We start from the raw sequence: 16,393 nt of genomic DNA, 5'->3' as shown, positions 1-16,393 counted from the left end.
GTAGTGTAGATAAACATGGCTGAAAATAAATTTAAATCATTACATATTAATCAGTTACCTTACTCTTATTTTAAGAGTTAGTTTTGGTCTTCCCTACCTAAGTATTGAGAGTGATTTGTAATATTCATTGTCCTCAGTCTCTTAGTCATAATATAGCTGAGTGAGGGACAGAGAATGTCCCTGTTTTCTTATGATAAAACTATGTTCCATTCTGAGTACTCCACTGAGAACCCATAAAGAGACAATCGATACTTTCTGGGAAAAATAGCATTATCAGTGCATCAAGACCCTGGAGATAGTTTATATCCCTACTTTCTCATTTTCTGCTAAAATAGAATATAAAATTCCAGGGAAACATTTTTCAACATTATTCATTATTTTTAATTTATTTATTAAAAATATTTATTAGGGACATAATATGTGCCAGCAACTCTCCTCGCCACAAGGCTATGATTCTTTATCAGTGATATTGTGTGAAATATCTTTTTATTATTCATTACTTGAGTATGTATCAGTTTTACGGGGCCATTGAGAAATGTCCACCATCCCAGAAGGAAAATTGGAAGAGAATACCTTGAGTGGCTCAGTTGCTAAGAAAATGAACTAGAACTTCTTAAAATATAACGTAATATAATATAAAGTATACACATTGCCTAAAAGTCCTTCGAATAATAATACATTTTTGAAATATGTAGAGTGCCTTCAGCCGTGTGTGTCGATATCTGAGAGTACTGTCTGGACGTTCAGAAACATTGTTCTCCATTGGAGTCTTAGGGAGATGCCTTTTCCCCAATTTGCTTGGGGAAGAAAGCTAGAATAATTGAGAAAAGTTTTGTCTTCTTCAAATTAGAAGTTGGAAGAACAAGGTTAATATCCCTAATGCAAATGCAAGGTGATCTAGGTTGCTGAAATGTTGTTTACCAAGAAGGGAGGCAGATGGCTTTTTGTGATAGATCTCGAAAATGAGAACAGAACCACCACCACCAGGTATGCAGATCTGTCTTTTACTCTTTTGCTGTTGAACTCAGAGGAATAGGAAGAAGTAGCAGGGGCAGAATAAAGCACTAACACATATCCAAAGACACCTATCTGAATGATATGACCTAACTGGGGTTTTAGAAAAACAGCCAAAGACATCATGATACCTCTAGCACTTGTTAATAGAAAATGGTGCTATTATTGTATGAAATGGCATTTAACTTGTTTATGTATGAACGGTAGTGCTGCCTATAGATATATATGAAAGCAAAGTTTTTATAGGACGTTGTTATAAAGGACTGATGGCCAAATCCTTATTTTTCAAAAAATGATTATTTCAGAATAAAGACAAAGTCAGGGTCCAAAGGTGGTTCCCCATAGAGTTATACAAATCAATATAAATAAAGTGCAATAATACTGAATATGGAAAAAAAATTTTTATGAACTCGACATCTTGCATTATGAAATATATAGATCAAAAATAGAAAAGATAGAGGTTCCTGGGTGGCTAAGTTGTTTAAGCGTCTGCCTTCCAGCTCAGGTCATGATCCGGGGTGCTGGGACCAAGCCTACACTGTGGTTCCTGCTTAGCAGGGAGTCTGCTTCTCCCTCTGCCTCTGACCCTCCCCCTCTCATGCTCATGCTCTCTCTCTCTCTCTCTCTCTCTCAAATAAATAAATAAATAAAATCTTTACAAAAATAGAAAAGTTTTTAACACAATATCAAAAATAAAACTTCTCTGTAGTATTTGACACATTCCTAGCTATTTTCATCACTTGAGAGGTACATCAGATCTGAACTTTGTGCTTTCCAGGTTTTCACGGATGGGCTTGTCACAGTTTGTATAGAATGTAATAATAGAATTACTCTTGTGGAAAACCATGGAAGCAGGGTCAGGAAATCACAGGTGAAGGAGTCCAGTAGACTGATGTACCTGGATGTACCTCAGTAGAATCCATAGGCCACTGTGTGCCCCAGCAAGATGGGCAGCCTCAGCCATGCCCACATCCACTCTCCCCACAGCCAGAGCCAGAGCCACAGGGCAAGCAGCTGTACTGGTTGCTATAATAGTGCATGGAGAAGAGGTTTCCATAGTGGAGCAGGAAACTATTTTCCTCCATTTGAATGTCAGCATCTGCATATGGAATTTTACACAACTTCTGTGGTGTATGAGGCAGTATGACCTCATATTTCAGGTGAAGTTTAATAAGAAAGCTTCATAAAAAAATTTGTGTCAACAATAACAAGGAGATGTCCTTATAGCAAATATTATTAACTATTTTTCTTGGAATCCAATAATCATGTCACATGTCCTTAACTAGGTTCTGGTATTTTAGAGATCTTCTCACTCTGGTTTTGTTATTAAAGCCTATACTCAGATTCCTTGAAATGTAGATATCCAAGCCCTTGGACCCAGTTTTCCTCTTTTTTTTTTTTTTCCTCTCTCAAAATAGTCATTTCTATGGCATATTTAGACATACAATTAAGAGACAGGTTATGTCTATTTGAGTGAGGAAGTGATTCCTTTCTGTCAGGCAAATAACTCCTCACACCAAATGTTTTCTACTACTACTAATGACGAACCAGCTATATTTACATCAAAGTGCTAATGTAAAGCTGCATTTTTGTTCATCCTGAGAGTTTTATCTCTTTGTGAACCATGACTTTCTATGGGAATACACCATTATATTATGCAATGAAGCATTTATTTAGAAATTCAAATATTCATTCTGAGTGTCCTCGCTCCTCTACCTTTTGGGTTCTCATATATTCAAATTAGCTTTAAAGTCATCATTTCACTTCTCAAGGAATGTTTTCTTGAAATAGTGGCCGAAGAAACATGGGATATGGATTTCTCATATCTGCTTCTGCGTTCAGTCTGTTGTGGTGTATATTCATGGGCTTATTAGGTTGGAATAGGCAAATATATATATATATATATATATATTTATATTATGAAAATAGTTTGGGGCTTATGAATCTCTTGAGAAGGTCTTTATGGGACCGGGGAGGGAGACAAACCATAGGAGACTCTTAATTTCAGGAAATAAACTGAGGGTTGCTGGTGGGTGGGGGGTTAGGGAAAGGGTGGCTGGGTGATGGACATTGGGGAGGGTATGTGTTATGGTGTATGCTATGAATTGCATAGATTGATGATTCAGATACCTGTACCCCTGAAGAAAATAATACATTATATGTTAATAAAGTTAAAAAAAAAAAAGAAAAAGAAAAGTGTCTTTGGATCCTGCTGGTGTCAATAGACCACAATTTGATAAGCCCTAGTCTAGACCAGTGTTCTTCAAACTTTCAAGAAAGAAAGCTAGACCAGTAACTATTTGGAATCTGATTCCAAAATTTAAATATGACTATTTAATTATTATCTATTTTATGCATCAATTACTGACAAGTAATAATTGATTATAAAACAAAATTATTTATACCAATAAGAACTCACATTATGATAGATTATGCTTTAACATGCTGGGAAATTTTTAGGATTTTTTTCATATAGAGATATGAAGTTTTGGTTCTTTATCCAGTATATTATAATTATTAGAAAAAAATGTATTTATTATATTCACCAAATCATTTTTTTAAATTTTTGAATCAATCTGAATCCCACTATCTAGTTATATAATTTATTTTTGAAATTTAATTAATAAACATATATCCTCTTTAATTTCAACAGTTTGCTTTGACAAATTATTTTGAGAGGCTTTGTTTTTATATAAATAGGGGCAAAACCCACTTAAACTCTTCATTTGGGAAAAATTTAAAAACATTAGAATATTCTATTTTCACATTTTAATGTTACATAGATATCAGTGCCTTACAGATGGTACATCTATATAAAACTCAGTAATGTGGGGTGCCTGGGTGGCTCAGTCTGTTAAATGTCTGCCTTCAGCTCAGGTCATGATCTTGGGGTTCTGTATCAGCCTCACATGGGGCTCCCAGCTCAGCAGGGAGCCTGCTTCTCCCTCCCTCTCTGCCGCTCCCACCCCAACTGTGCCCTCTCTCTCTAAATAAATAAATAAAATCTTTAAAAACAATAACTCATAACATGACCATGGAAACAATCTCAAATAATCATTTATAAAATGCTCTCTTCCCAACACAGCAGCATGCCTGGCATTCTTTATACACTGAGTGTTGAATGAATGAAAGGCTGAATGAACATATGAAATGGACTTTATAATCAAAATGATTTCATGTGAAGAGATTTCCTAAAGACAACTAGGTTCTCAGGGCTGGCACAGGATTCCCTATTTCCTATTCCAGGCTGGACATGAATTCTATGGGAATGATATCAGGCATCTGAGAAGCTTTCTTGTGAAGCTACCAGAAAGCAGACGCCTGGAAAACTCACAGAAGCACCACTTAAAATGTGGGTGTGTTCATTTGTGTTCTGGGAAACCAAGGGCAGACAGCCAGCCCCATACAGCTATCAGAATTCAGGTGTGTTTTGAACTATCTGGCCTGCGAATTAAAGAGAAGCCAAATTTACTGAGGAAGAAACAATCAGCTGTGTCACATAGACACTCAGCTTTAAATAGTATGGAAAATATGTAGAGGGACAAAAAAAAAGAAAAAGGAAAAAGAAAAAACAAATGGAGGAAAGTAGCGTCACTCCCTTGGGAGAGTAGCTACACACACATTTTTATCTTTTAATCATCTGTAGGCAAAAATGACAGTGACAATAAATAAATGTGGAAGCACATCATCTTTGCAAAAAGATTAAATTTATTGAAAGAAGTAGTTATAGACCAAGGAGAAATTTCTGTTGCATTTTAAAAGATTTTCTTTATGATCTTGCGCAAAGGAACCAGAGAAAAAGGACATGTGAACTTCTTTCATACTAGCCTAGATTTAGATTTTTGCTATTTTGCAGAGATGGGATGAAATAAACAAGACCAGCAGCAGAATCTATGTTTTGTGGGAGGACAAATCTGGTGGGTCTAGTCATTCTAGAATTTTCCAGTAGAATCCATATGACCCGTATCTTCCCTAACAAGATGGGTGGCAGCAGCCATATCTGTAGCCTCCATACACATGGTAGCCAGAGTCATAGGCATAGCTGTAGCCACGGCCAAGCCCACCATAGCCTTAGCCTCCATAGCAGCTGCTGTACTAGGTCGTGGTGTGAGGAAGGATGGTGCAGAAGAGGAAGATACTTACCTGAGTTTGAATATCACTATCTTCATAAGGTCTTTTATATAGCCTTAGTAGGTGTGGGAAGTCATGGGCAATGTTGCCCCTTATTACAAATTATTTTGCATTACCTATGAACAACACCAACAGCAAAACTCTCATAGATCTCTCCTTTCATTAAGGATAGAGAGGGCTTAATAGCCACAACTACTCTGCTGTTGTGTCAAGATTTTCATGGTCAGATCATGTGCATTGAATGACAGAGCTCTGATTTGATTTTCTCACTGGGGTCTCAAATTTAAAGTTTGTAATGAAATTCTATGAAATCACAGAAATTGATTCCAATTGTTTTGGGCGTATTAGTAATGTCAAATTCATCTGCCCATTGAAGTTGAAAAAGTTACTCTTGTTTAGCTTTGAAAGATAGAAGTGCTAAGGGGTAAGTTTTATTTAAGTTATGAGATATACAATATTGTCCAATATTTCTTTTAAAAATAAAACAATTAATTTTATTTTAAATACATAATTCAGGTAACATTTTATTTTATTTTATTTTATTTTATTTGAGAAAGAGAGAACAGAGAGAGAGGGAAAGAGCACGAGTGGGGGAGGGGCAAAAGGGAGAGAGAAAAAGACTCCCACCTGAGCTGGGAGCCCAATGTAGGGCTCCATCCCAGGATCCCAAGGTCATGATCTCAGCTGAAGGCAGATGCTTAACCACCTGAGCCACCCAGGCACCCTTCAGGTAACACTTTTTCAGAAAAAAACTTTACAAGTATACAAATATGCTTTCTTTTCATATTTTACCAAATTCTATCTTGAGTCACCATTTCCACTAGATGGCAAAACATTTATTCTTGTCCCTTCCAGGTAAATAACAAAGTTCAATGACATACTAGTCTTCAGAATGAAAGCTCAATTGACTTAAAGGATTCACCACTCCTCCTTCTCCTGAGATGGACTCCAATGTGTAGGCGGACGCTATTGATTGGAAGGGAGTACTTTCATCTGTCCTGCCAGACATGTGTGGCTGCCATTCCCATTGCCATTAGCCAAAAAACTCCTCTGGTCAATGTATTCCCCGTCATTCAGTGCATGGCTCTACAGCCATCAAGGTTTTTCCTTGTGCTTGGGAAAATAATGAGTCTGCGCTCAAAGCCATCTGGGCAGGCACCAATTGTTATATTCTCTACTCACATGTGTTATGTTGTTGGGTCACTCATGGGGCTTGTTCCTTCTCAGGAAAATTAGAGTGTGATGTTCTCTACTTTCAGATGCCTAGCCATAAACTAGGGTTTCTTTTTCTTTTAGGTTTCTTTTTCCTTCAGCTGCAGTGACCCAGGACCCCTAAATGAGAACTTAACCATGTCTGAGTTCTCCTGTTCAACACATCCACTCTCCACTAAAGCTTATATCCAGGGAAACAGGGGATGAAATAAGTAATAATAATAGCGAAGATTATTCTACTACCTACTATGTGCCAGACAGTGTTGAGACATGCAAGCTAATTTGACCTTTGAAATTGTCTTGTGGGATAGGTGTTATTATTACTATCTCATTTGCAGACAGAGCAACTGAGGCACACTGTTACAGTGGTTAGTAAGCTACAAGTGATGGAAGGAATATTTGAACTTGGAGAGCTGATTTTAGAAATTCTATTCATATCTATTGTGCTCTACTGACTCCTATCAAGTCATCTCATTAAGAACATAAGTTTAGAGGACTATTTTGTTTAATTATTGAGTTAAGCTCTGAGCTGTATTGCATTAAAAAAAAGAAAAACCAACAACTGGCCATTAGTATGTTTCTCATAGTCCAAGATATTTTTACCAAGACTTCATTGTTAGTTGGTGAAAATCTATTAGTGTCATGAAAGACAACTCTGCTGGTATTGTTATTGTAAATGAAGAAATGCCTACATTCAACTATGAGTCAAAACACAAATATTACAAATATGTTGAATTTTAAAGAAAACTCTTTCATGAAAACACAATTGTATAAAGGAAATAAAAGCTCATGTCTATTTTCAGGCTATAGATTCAGAATATAAATTTAAAACCATAGAAAAAACCAATGGTTAAAAATAGAGTCATGAAAGGAAATGTTAATGTAAATGAAAAAGAAAAGCCCAGTTTTCTCAGGCTTGGTGTTCCAGAATTTGAAACTACTGTTTTTTTTTTTTGTCAACAGTCTCATGAAATTGAGTGATACCTTTTGGCTTTTCCTAGTTAGCCACTAAATCTCTGAAGGAAAAAAATGAGTTTGGAACAGAAAAGAAGAAATGGAGAATCTCAAGTTAAGGCTGATTATTATGACCTATTGAATGCTGGCCAAAAGAAGGCTGGTTGTTTGGTTGTTTGGAGGTCAGAATGTCTACCACAAATGCTATTTCTTGTCATGAAGATGGGTTACAAATTGCCAACTTGAAGATCTTACATAAACAGAGTTTTGAAGCTGGGACAACTGATTCTTACTAATGACTCACAAATGATTCAATGTAGTTAAACAATAGCAAATGTCATTGCCCCCAAAGCCATACCCTAAAACCAGGAGTCAACAAGTTACTCACAGAGGTCTCGCAACCAATGGGTTGACTTTTGTGGTGGATCCCACCCACATCAAGGGTATATAAAAGGTCTCTGCAGGGGAATTGTCCACACTGAAGTGACACTTCTTCTCTCCTCCTCTACCCAAGGACAACCTCAATAACCAACACCATGTGTGGCAGCTACTACGGAGGCTGTGGCTACGGACGCTGTGGCTATGGAGGCTGTGGCTACGGAGGCTGTGGCTATGGAGGCTGTGGCTACGGAGGCTGTGGTTACGGAGGCTGTGGCTACGGAGGCTGTGGCTATGGAGGCTGTGGCTACAGAGGCTGTGGTTACAGAGGCTATGGCTATGGAGGCTGTGGCTACGGAGGCCTGGGCTGTGGCTATGGCTCCAGTTATGGCTGTGGCTTCCGCACCCTGGGCTGTGGCTCTGGCTGTGGCTCTGGCTGTGGCTATGGATATCGCTCCAACTCTCTCTGTGGCTATGGATGTGGCTCTGGCTATGGCTCCGGCTTTGGCTGCTACTAATTGAGGTCACCATGGGAGACTCTCACCCTCCACACCTGGACATGGGATTCACCAGTTCTGAGCTCCACAGCTTCTGAGCCTTTTCCCTTGGGTGATGATATCCTGCATGATGAAAGTCTATCATGGTCTGTTGTTGCCTACAACCCAACCTACAGATACCCTGACTTTATGCAGGAAGAAGTGGGATATGGTGAAATTCACCTGTGACCCCCACAGTTCTGCTTTCGTCAGGATGATGGTGTCAGAGCAACTGCCTCGATGATATTCATGCTGGAGCCTGTTTCTGTGTTGACCCAATAAACTTGTTCAATCCAAACAGCAACCCTGGTTTTATATCAGTCATTTGATGCCTAGGATTAACATTTTTTTGTTTGTTTCTGTTTTCAAGAAAGCTAATGATTGCTACATTTGGGAGATATTTTTCTCTCATTATTTTTAGGTCAGTTGTCTTGGAAAAGTACTTTTTTTCTTATAAACTTCAGTTTCTTCCTCCTCTGATACTGAGGGAATAATGTCTTATGCTAGGTGACTATTAACACTAAATCAAGAATTACTTATATGTTAGGTTAAGCATTGCCTCACATATAATACATAATAAAGAAAAAATGAATTTCCCTAAACTTCCTTATTCATGTTCCTTAAAATAAATGAACATTGTTGCTATATACTTCTCTTCTCTTGTTTTTCCTTTTTTTTAAAAAATATTTTATTTATTTATTTATTTGCTAGAGAGCAGGAGAGAGAGAGAAAGAGAGCATGAGAAGGGGGGAGGGCTGGATGGAGAAGCAGGCTCCCACTGAGGAGGAAACCCGATAAGGGACTTGATCCTAGGACCCTAGGATCATGACCTGAGCTGAAGGCAGATGCTTAACTGAACAACCACTCAGACATCTTACCCTTCTCCTCTTTTAATCTTCCATTTTAAAGGTATCATTTGAAAATAGACATGCAGGGTGCCTGGATGGCTCAGTGGTTTAAGCCTCTGCCTTCGGCTCAGGTCATGATCTCTGGGTCCTGGGATCGAGTCCCGCATCGGGCTGTCTGCTCAGCAGGGAGCCTGCTTCCCCCGTCTCTCTGTCTGCCTCTCTGCCTACTTGTGATTTTTCTCTCTGTCAAATAAACAAATAAAATCTTAAAAAAAAATAGACATGCACTTCAAAGGTATGAAATACATAACCTAACGAATAGTTCAATTATCTTTTACATCCCAAGCTGGTGATAAATTATAAAACTGTTTGGCATGCATGGTGGGCCATAATATTTAGATAACTGTATTTCAGATATAGTCTGAGAAGTTTCAGGGTCTCATGAGATTTCAGTTCAAGATATTGGATGGGGCTGTGGTCATGCCTGAGGCTTACTGGGGAAGGATTCACTTTCAGACTCAAGTTGTTATTGGCAGATCTCAGTTCATTGCATTTGAGGGAATGTAAGGCCCATTTTCTTTCTGATTTCTGGCAAGAGGCCCTGGCAGGCTTTCTGCTGAAGTGACCCTTAGCTGCAAAATCTCGCCCACAGTTCTTGGCTAAGTAAATTCCCAACATGGTTGCTTGTTTTCTCAGAGCCAGCAAGGAAGAAGAAAGACTCCAGAAAGATGAATGCTATGATCTTATGTGACATAATCACACACAACCATTTCCATTTGCCATATTTTATTGGTTATAAAGCAAATCACAGATTTCCTTCACACTCACAAGAGCATTTGCATCAGGAGGTAGGAATCAAGGGGGCATGTGGAGAGTTTGCCTACCACAGACTCAATTTTATTCATCCATCATAGGAATTAGCAAATTGTCTTTCATTTTCACAGCTCTTCAACAGCTTAGGTAATATTAGCACCATCTCGTCCTCTAATTTGGTAGCATTCTGAGAGATGATGTGGATCTTAATTTTTAGGTGAATTATTTTGTTAATGATTTTATTACTTCCAAGGAAATAGAATTGGTTTTGATTTCTGAATCTAATGGTATTCATTTTAGTAATACATATTTTCCAAGGAAATTATCTATTTCTTACGGGTTTTCAAATTTATATGCATAGAGATCTGAAAAGTTGTCTCATATGATAGTTTAAAATTTCTTCTATTTTAATGTTCCCTCATTTATTTTTTTATATGGTTTCTGTCTCTTTTTTTTTCCTCGTCAGTTAGCAAGTTCTGTTAATTATTTCATTTGGTTTATTATTTAAATAATCTCTTTTTTTTCTGATTCTCTGCTGCATTAACATCTGCTTTACTATTTATTATTTCTCTCTTTGTGTTTTCTTTATTTTTTCTCAAAGTTTGTGTGATAAAATACAATATTATGAAATATTAATTTGTTCCCTTTCATTTTTACTAATTAAATTGTTTGTGCTATGAATTTTTCTCTAAAAACTGCTTTAAATATTTCTCATAGATGCTATTATGGCCCATTTTTATTATTATTAATTATTTAAAAAACTGCAAATTCATTTGTCTGACCTCTCTCACACAAGAACTTTTTAGTGGAATGTTTTTTATTTTCCAAGTTTTTTTTTTTAATTTTTTAAAATTTTTTCAGCGTAACAGTATTCATTATTTTTGCACCACACCCAGTGCTCCATGCAATCCGTGCCCTCTCCAATACCCACTACCTGGTTCCCCCAACCTCCCACCCCCCACCCCTTCAAAACCTTTTATTTATTTTCCGAGTTAAAGGATGTTTTTGATTTTGTTTTTTATCACTGTTTAATTTTGTTTTTAAAGGGCTTTTTGTTCTTTGTTTTTGTTATCAGTTATTAGTTTTGAAGTCTGACATCAGAGAGTATTTTTTTTACTAGTTTCTACTTTACAAAACTTACACTTTCTGTGTGACAAAACATATGGTCAATTTTTGTGGATGTTCTGTGGGAGCTGAGAAGAAGGTTCATTTTCTATTATTAGAGAAAAAGTTAACATATAACCATAAAAGCTACCTTATTCATAATATTGTTATATTGATAATATTGAAAATATTTTACCTTTTCCACTTCATTTGTCTTGTTCTGAAAGTGCTATTTTAAAGTCCCCCATTATCAGTGTGTTTCTATGTATGTTTTGGCCTCATATAACTGTGTCTTCACAAAGGAGGTGTGCATGCTATTTGGTGTATACATGTTGGTAAGTATATATATATATGTATATATATATATAAAATTTTAATTAATTTATAACATAAATTAATTACAGTGTTCATTGTTTTTGCACCACACCCAGTGCTCCATGCAATCCGTGCCCTCTCTAATACCCACCACCTGGTTCCCCCAACCTCCCACTCCCCGCCCCTTCAAAACCCTCAGATTGTTTTTCAGAGTCCATAATCTCTCATGGTTCATCTTCCCTTCCAATTTCCCTCAACTCCCTTCTCCTCTCCATCTCCCCGTGTCCTCCATGCTATTTGCTATGCTCCACAAATAAGTGAAACCATATGATAATTGACTCTCTCTGCTTGACTTACTTCATTCAGCATAATCTCTTCAAGTCCCGTCCATGTTGCTACAAAAGTTGGGTATTCATCCTTCCTGATGGAGGCATAATATTCCATAGTGTATATGTACCACATCTTCTTTATCTGTTCGTCCGTTGAAGGGCATCTTGGTTCTTTCCACAGTTTGGTGACTGTGGCCATTGCTGCTATAAACATTGGGGTACAGATGGCCTTTCTTTTCACTACATCTGTATCTTTGGGGTGAATACACAGTAGTGCAATTGCAGGGTCATAGGGAAGCTCTATTTTTAATTTCTTGAGGAATCTCCACACTGTTCTCCAAAGTGGCTGCACCAACTTGCATTCCCACCAACAGTGTAGGAAGGTTCCCCTTTCTCCACATCCTCGCCAACACATGTTGTTTCCTGTCTTGTTAATTTTGGCCATTCTAACTGGTGTAAGGTGGTATCTCAATGTGGTTTTAATTTGAATCTCCTTGATGACTAGTGATGATGAACATTTTTTCGTGTGTCTGATAGCCATTTGTATGTCTTCATTGGAGAAGTGTCTGTTCATATCTTCTGCCCATTTTTTTTTTTTTGATTGCCTGTTCTGTGTGTGTCTATTTTTTTCCAATTTTTTTTTTCAAAATTTTATTTAAATTCCAGTTAGTTCACATTCAGTGTAGTATTAGTTTCAGGTATAGAATTTAGTGATTTCTCACTTACATATAAGACTGAGTGCTCATCACAACAAAGTGCCCTCCTTAATCCCCCACCACCTATTTAACCCAACCCTCCCTCCACCTCTCCTCCAGGAACCCTGTTTTTTTTCTCTCTAGTTTAAAGTCTGTTTTATGGTTTGCCTCTCTTTTTTTTCCACCCCACGTTCATCTGTTTTATTTCTTAAATTGCACATATGAGTGAAATAATATGATATTTTTGTTTCTATGACTGGCTTAATTTAATTAACATTGTACTCTAACTCCATCCACGTCATTGCAAATAACAAGATTTCATTCTTTTTGATGGCTGAGTAATATGGAACAGAATAGAAAACTATAAGCTCATATAATCTTTGACAAAGCAAGAAAGTATATCCAGTGGGAGAAAGTCTCTTCAACAAATGGTGGTGGGAAAACTGGACAGCAACATGCAGAAGAATGAAACTGGACCCCTATCTTATTATACCATACACAAAAATAAATCCAAAATGGATAAAACACCTACATGTGGACTGAAAACCATCAAAATCCTGGAGGCGAACACAGGTAGTAACCTCTTAAACATGTTGCCAGAGGCAAAGAAAACAAAACTGTTGGGAATTCATCAAAATGAAAAGCTTCTGCACAGTGAAGAACAACCAACAAAACTAAAAGACAACCTACAGAGTGGGAGAAGATCTTTGCAAATGACGTCTTTGATAAAGGGTTAGTATCCAAAATGTATAAAGAACTTGAGAAACTTGATAACCCAAACACAAAAAATCCAGTTAAAAAATGGATAGAAGACATCCGTGGACATTTTCCAAAGAAGGCATACAGATGGCCAAGAGACACATGAAAAGATGCTCGACATCACTCATCAGGGAAATGCAAATCAAAACCACAATGAGATATCACTGCACACCCATCAGGTTAACTAAAATTAACAACACAGAAAACAACAGGTGTTTGCAAGGATGTAGAGAAAAGGGAACCCTCTTACGCAGCTGGTGGGAATGAAAACTGGTGTAGCCCCTGTGCAGAGAACTATGGAGCTTTCTCAAAAAGTTAAAAATAGACCCACCCTAAATCCAGCTCCTGCACTGCTCAGTATTTGCTCAAAGGATACAAAAATACTGATTTGAAGGGATACATGCACTCTAATATTTATAGCAGCACTATCAACAAAAGCCAAATTATTGAAAAAGCCCAAATATCCATCGACTAATGAATGGATAAAGAAGATGTGGTTATATATGAGTAAGATATTTCTTGTGTAATGTTTGGAATTTTCATGAGAAATCTCTTTTCTTTGTCATAGCTAAAGGTTTTTGGCCTGAATTCTATTTGGTTGATGTCAGGTTTATATGTTTTCTTGTGACATTTTGCACAGATACCTTTGTATATGCCTTTATTTTATTTTATTTATTTTTTTGTTATTCTGAATCAATTTTGTTTAGGTATATATACAGCATATAGTGATGTTTTCCTTCAGGAGTCAAATTCAGAATGTTTTATTTACTAGATAAATGAAGTCAATTTATATGTATTGATGAGACTGATATGTTTCAAAACTCAATACTCTTAAATAAATTTTAAAAATGGCATTGGAGGGCACCTGGGTGGCTCATTGGGTTAAGACTCTGCCTTCGGCTCAGGTCATGATCTCAGGGTCCTTGGATCGAGCTTCACATCAGGCTCTCTGCTCAGCAAGAAGCCTGCTTCCCCCTCTCTCTCTGCCTGCCTCTCTGCCTACTTGTGACCTCTCTCTGTCAAATAAATAAATAAAAATCTTTTAAAAAATGGTATTGTAATGGTTTGTAGTTTTCCTAGTGGTTACTTGGGTATCTATAACAAATTTAATGTGCTAAGTTTTCTCTTTTCTTATTCAACATTTTATTATGTGATATACTAGTTATTTCATATTCTTAACTTCCACTGTTGCCTATGGAACAGCAGCTTAAGTTATTTTTATCTCTCCATCTCCTCCTACTCCCTTGTCTTTTACCTTGTTTATTACTACTTTGTCATCACAACATATTTATATATTATTAATCCTCAAATAAAATCCCTGTGTTTTATTTGGTTATGTATTACACTAAATATGTATCACACACACACACACACACACACACACACACAGTCACCTATATGTATATAGACACACATATCTCTAAATCTATATGTCTCCAACATTTTGCTGCTCAGTATAGCCTTTTGGGTGCAGAATTTCCTAATTTAGTCTATGCTGAAAACTGTTGTTCTAATACATTGTTACATGAAAGACAGCTTCATTAGATATAAAGTCTTTACTTAATACTAGCTTTTATTAGTTAGTCTTTAAATGTTCTCTCTTTCACCCGTCTTTGAATGTAGTTTTTGAAAAGTCTGATTAACAGCTTAATACTTTATCCTTTGTAAATTATTTGACTGCTGAAAAGCCTTGAGTAAGCCTTCTTTATCATTGAAATATAATATTTTAATAACATATATCTTATAATTAATAATTTTAAATTCATTTTGTTAAATTTATTTTGTTATCATTAGGCCCTGTCAATGAGTATTTTTTGATCATATAAAATAAACACTAGAATATATCATAATTAAATATTTGAAAAGCAAAGGCAATGAAAAAATTCTTGAAAGTAGCCAGAGAGACACAACAGATTATCTATGGAATAACAGCAATCTGAATGACAGTTGCTTTGTCATCTGAATGGAGTAATAAAATATGGCATAGCAGTTTTCAAATGGTGAAAGAGAAGAACTGTCATCCATGTATTTTACATCTTGCAAAACTATCTTTCAAGAATGAAGGGGAAATAAAAATATCCTCAGAAGGAAAAAAATAATTTACCATTAGCAAATCTACATTTAAAGATTGACTTGAAAAAGTTCTCTGAACAGAAAAGAAATGCTAAAGTAAGAGATCTTGAAACATCACAAAGGCACAATAAAAAAAAAAAACAGGAATATAAATACCTACAATACATTAACTTCCTCCTCATGAGTTTTAGAAATCATATTTAGTATTTGAAATAAATATTATAACACTATAATCAGGGCAATAATAGTAAAAGCAGACATGATAAGGGGATCTAAATCAAAGTAAATGCCCAAGACTTCACTTGTGGCCATAAATATTGATACCAGTACACTGTTATAAGTTGCATATGCATATTATATTACCCAGAGGAAACATTATAAAAGCTATGCAAATATATGCACTCAAAAATACCATAAATAAATTAAGAAGCAATGCTATAAAATGTTCAAAAAACATAGAAAGGCAAGAAAAATAAGCAGAGTAACAGGAACTAGAAGAAACAAATAGAAAACAAATAATAAAATGACAGACTTAAATGCTAGCATATCAGTAATTACATTGAATGTGCATGGTCTAAATACATCAGTCAAAGACAGAGATTGGAAAAGTGGATTGCAAAATCCAACATAACCTACCTATTTTGTTTACAAGAAACTCACTTCAAATTCATTGACATAAATAGGCTGCAAGTAAACGGATGGAAAAAGTTATGTCATGTAATCATTAATAAACTAAAGCAGGAGGTGGCCATATTAACACTAGATAAAATAGACCTGGGACCAAAGAAAATTACTAGAGACAAAGAGACATATTACATATGGTATAAGGATTAATCCACCAGGAAGAAATAACAATTCTAAGTGAGTACCAAACAATAGAGTTTCAAAATATATGAATTAAAAGAAATAGAATTGAAAATAGAAGTAGAGAAATTTACAATTATACTTGGGTATTTTCAACTTACCTTCTGAGAAACTAATAGATCTAGTATGCAGAAAACAACTTGGAGACAGATGATCTGAGCAACATAATCAGCCAAAAGAGTTTTTCATATTATAGAATTCTTTACCCAGCAATGAGAATATATATATTTTTAATAAAAGTATGTATATACTTTGAGGCCAGTCTTTAAGGTTTTCCCTACACCTAGGAGGGCTCCTTTTACCTGTCTTTCCCCTGGTTCTCTGAGAAAACCAGCTGGCTTATGGTTTAGCTTATTGCTATCACAGAG

The 16,393-nt window shown here is 36.2% G+C and overlaps 1 protein-coding gene across 1 annotated transcript; it reads left to right on the top strand.

Moving 5' to 3' along the window:
* The first annotated feature begins 7,847 nt into the window (after positions 1–7,847).
* LOC116592390 (keratin-associated protein 6-5-like) lies at positions 7,848–8,207 on the top strand. Its single transcript, XM_032345617.1, has one exon. It carries the CDS (start codon positions 7,848–7,850, stop codon positions 8,205–8,207), a length of 360 nt encoding a protein of 119 aa, XP_032201508.1.
* The last annotated feature ends 8,186 nt before the right edge of the window (positions 8,208–16,393 follow it).

The sequence above is a fragment of the Mustela erminea genome, chromosome 1 (genome assembly GCF_009829155.1).
Source record: "Mustela erminea isolate mMusErm1 chromosome 1, mMusErm1.Pri, whole genome shotgun sequence".
Lineage (NCBI taxonomy): Eukaryota > Metazoa > Chordata > Mammalia > Carnivora > Mustelidae > Mustela > Mustela erminea.
This window is presented reverse-complemented; position numbering and strand designations above follow the sequence as displayed.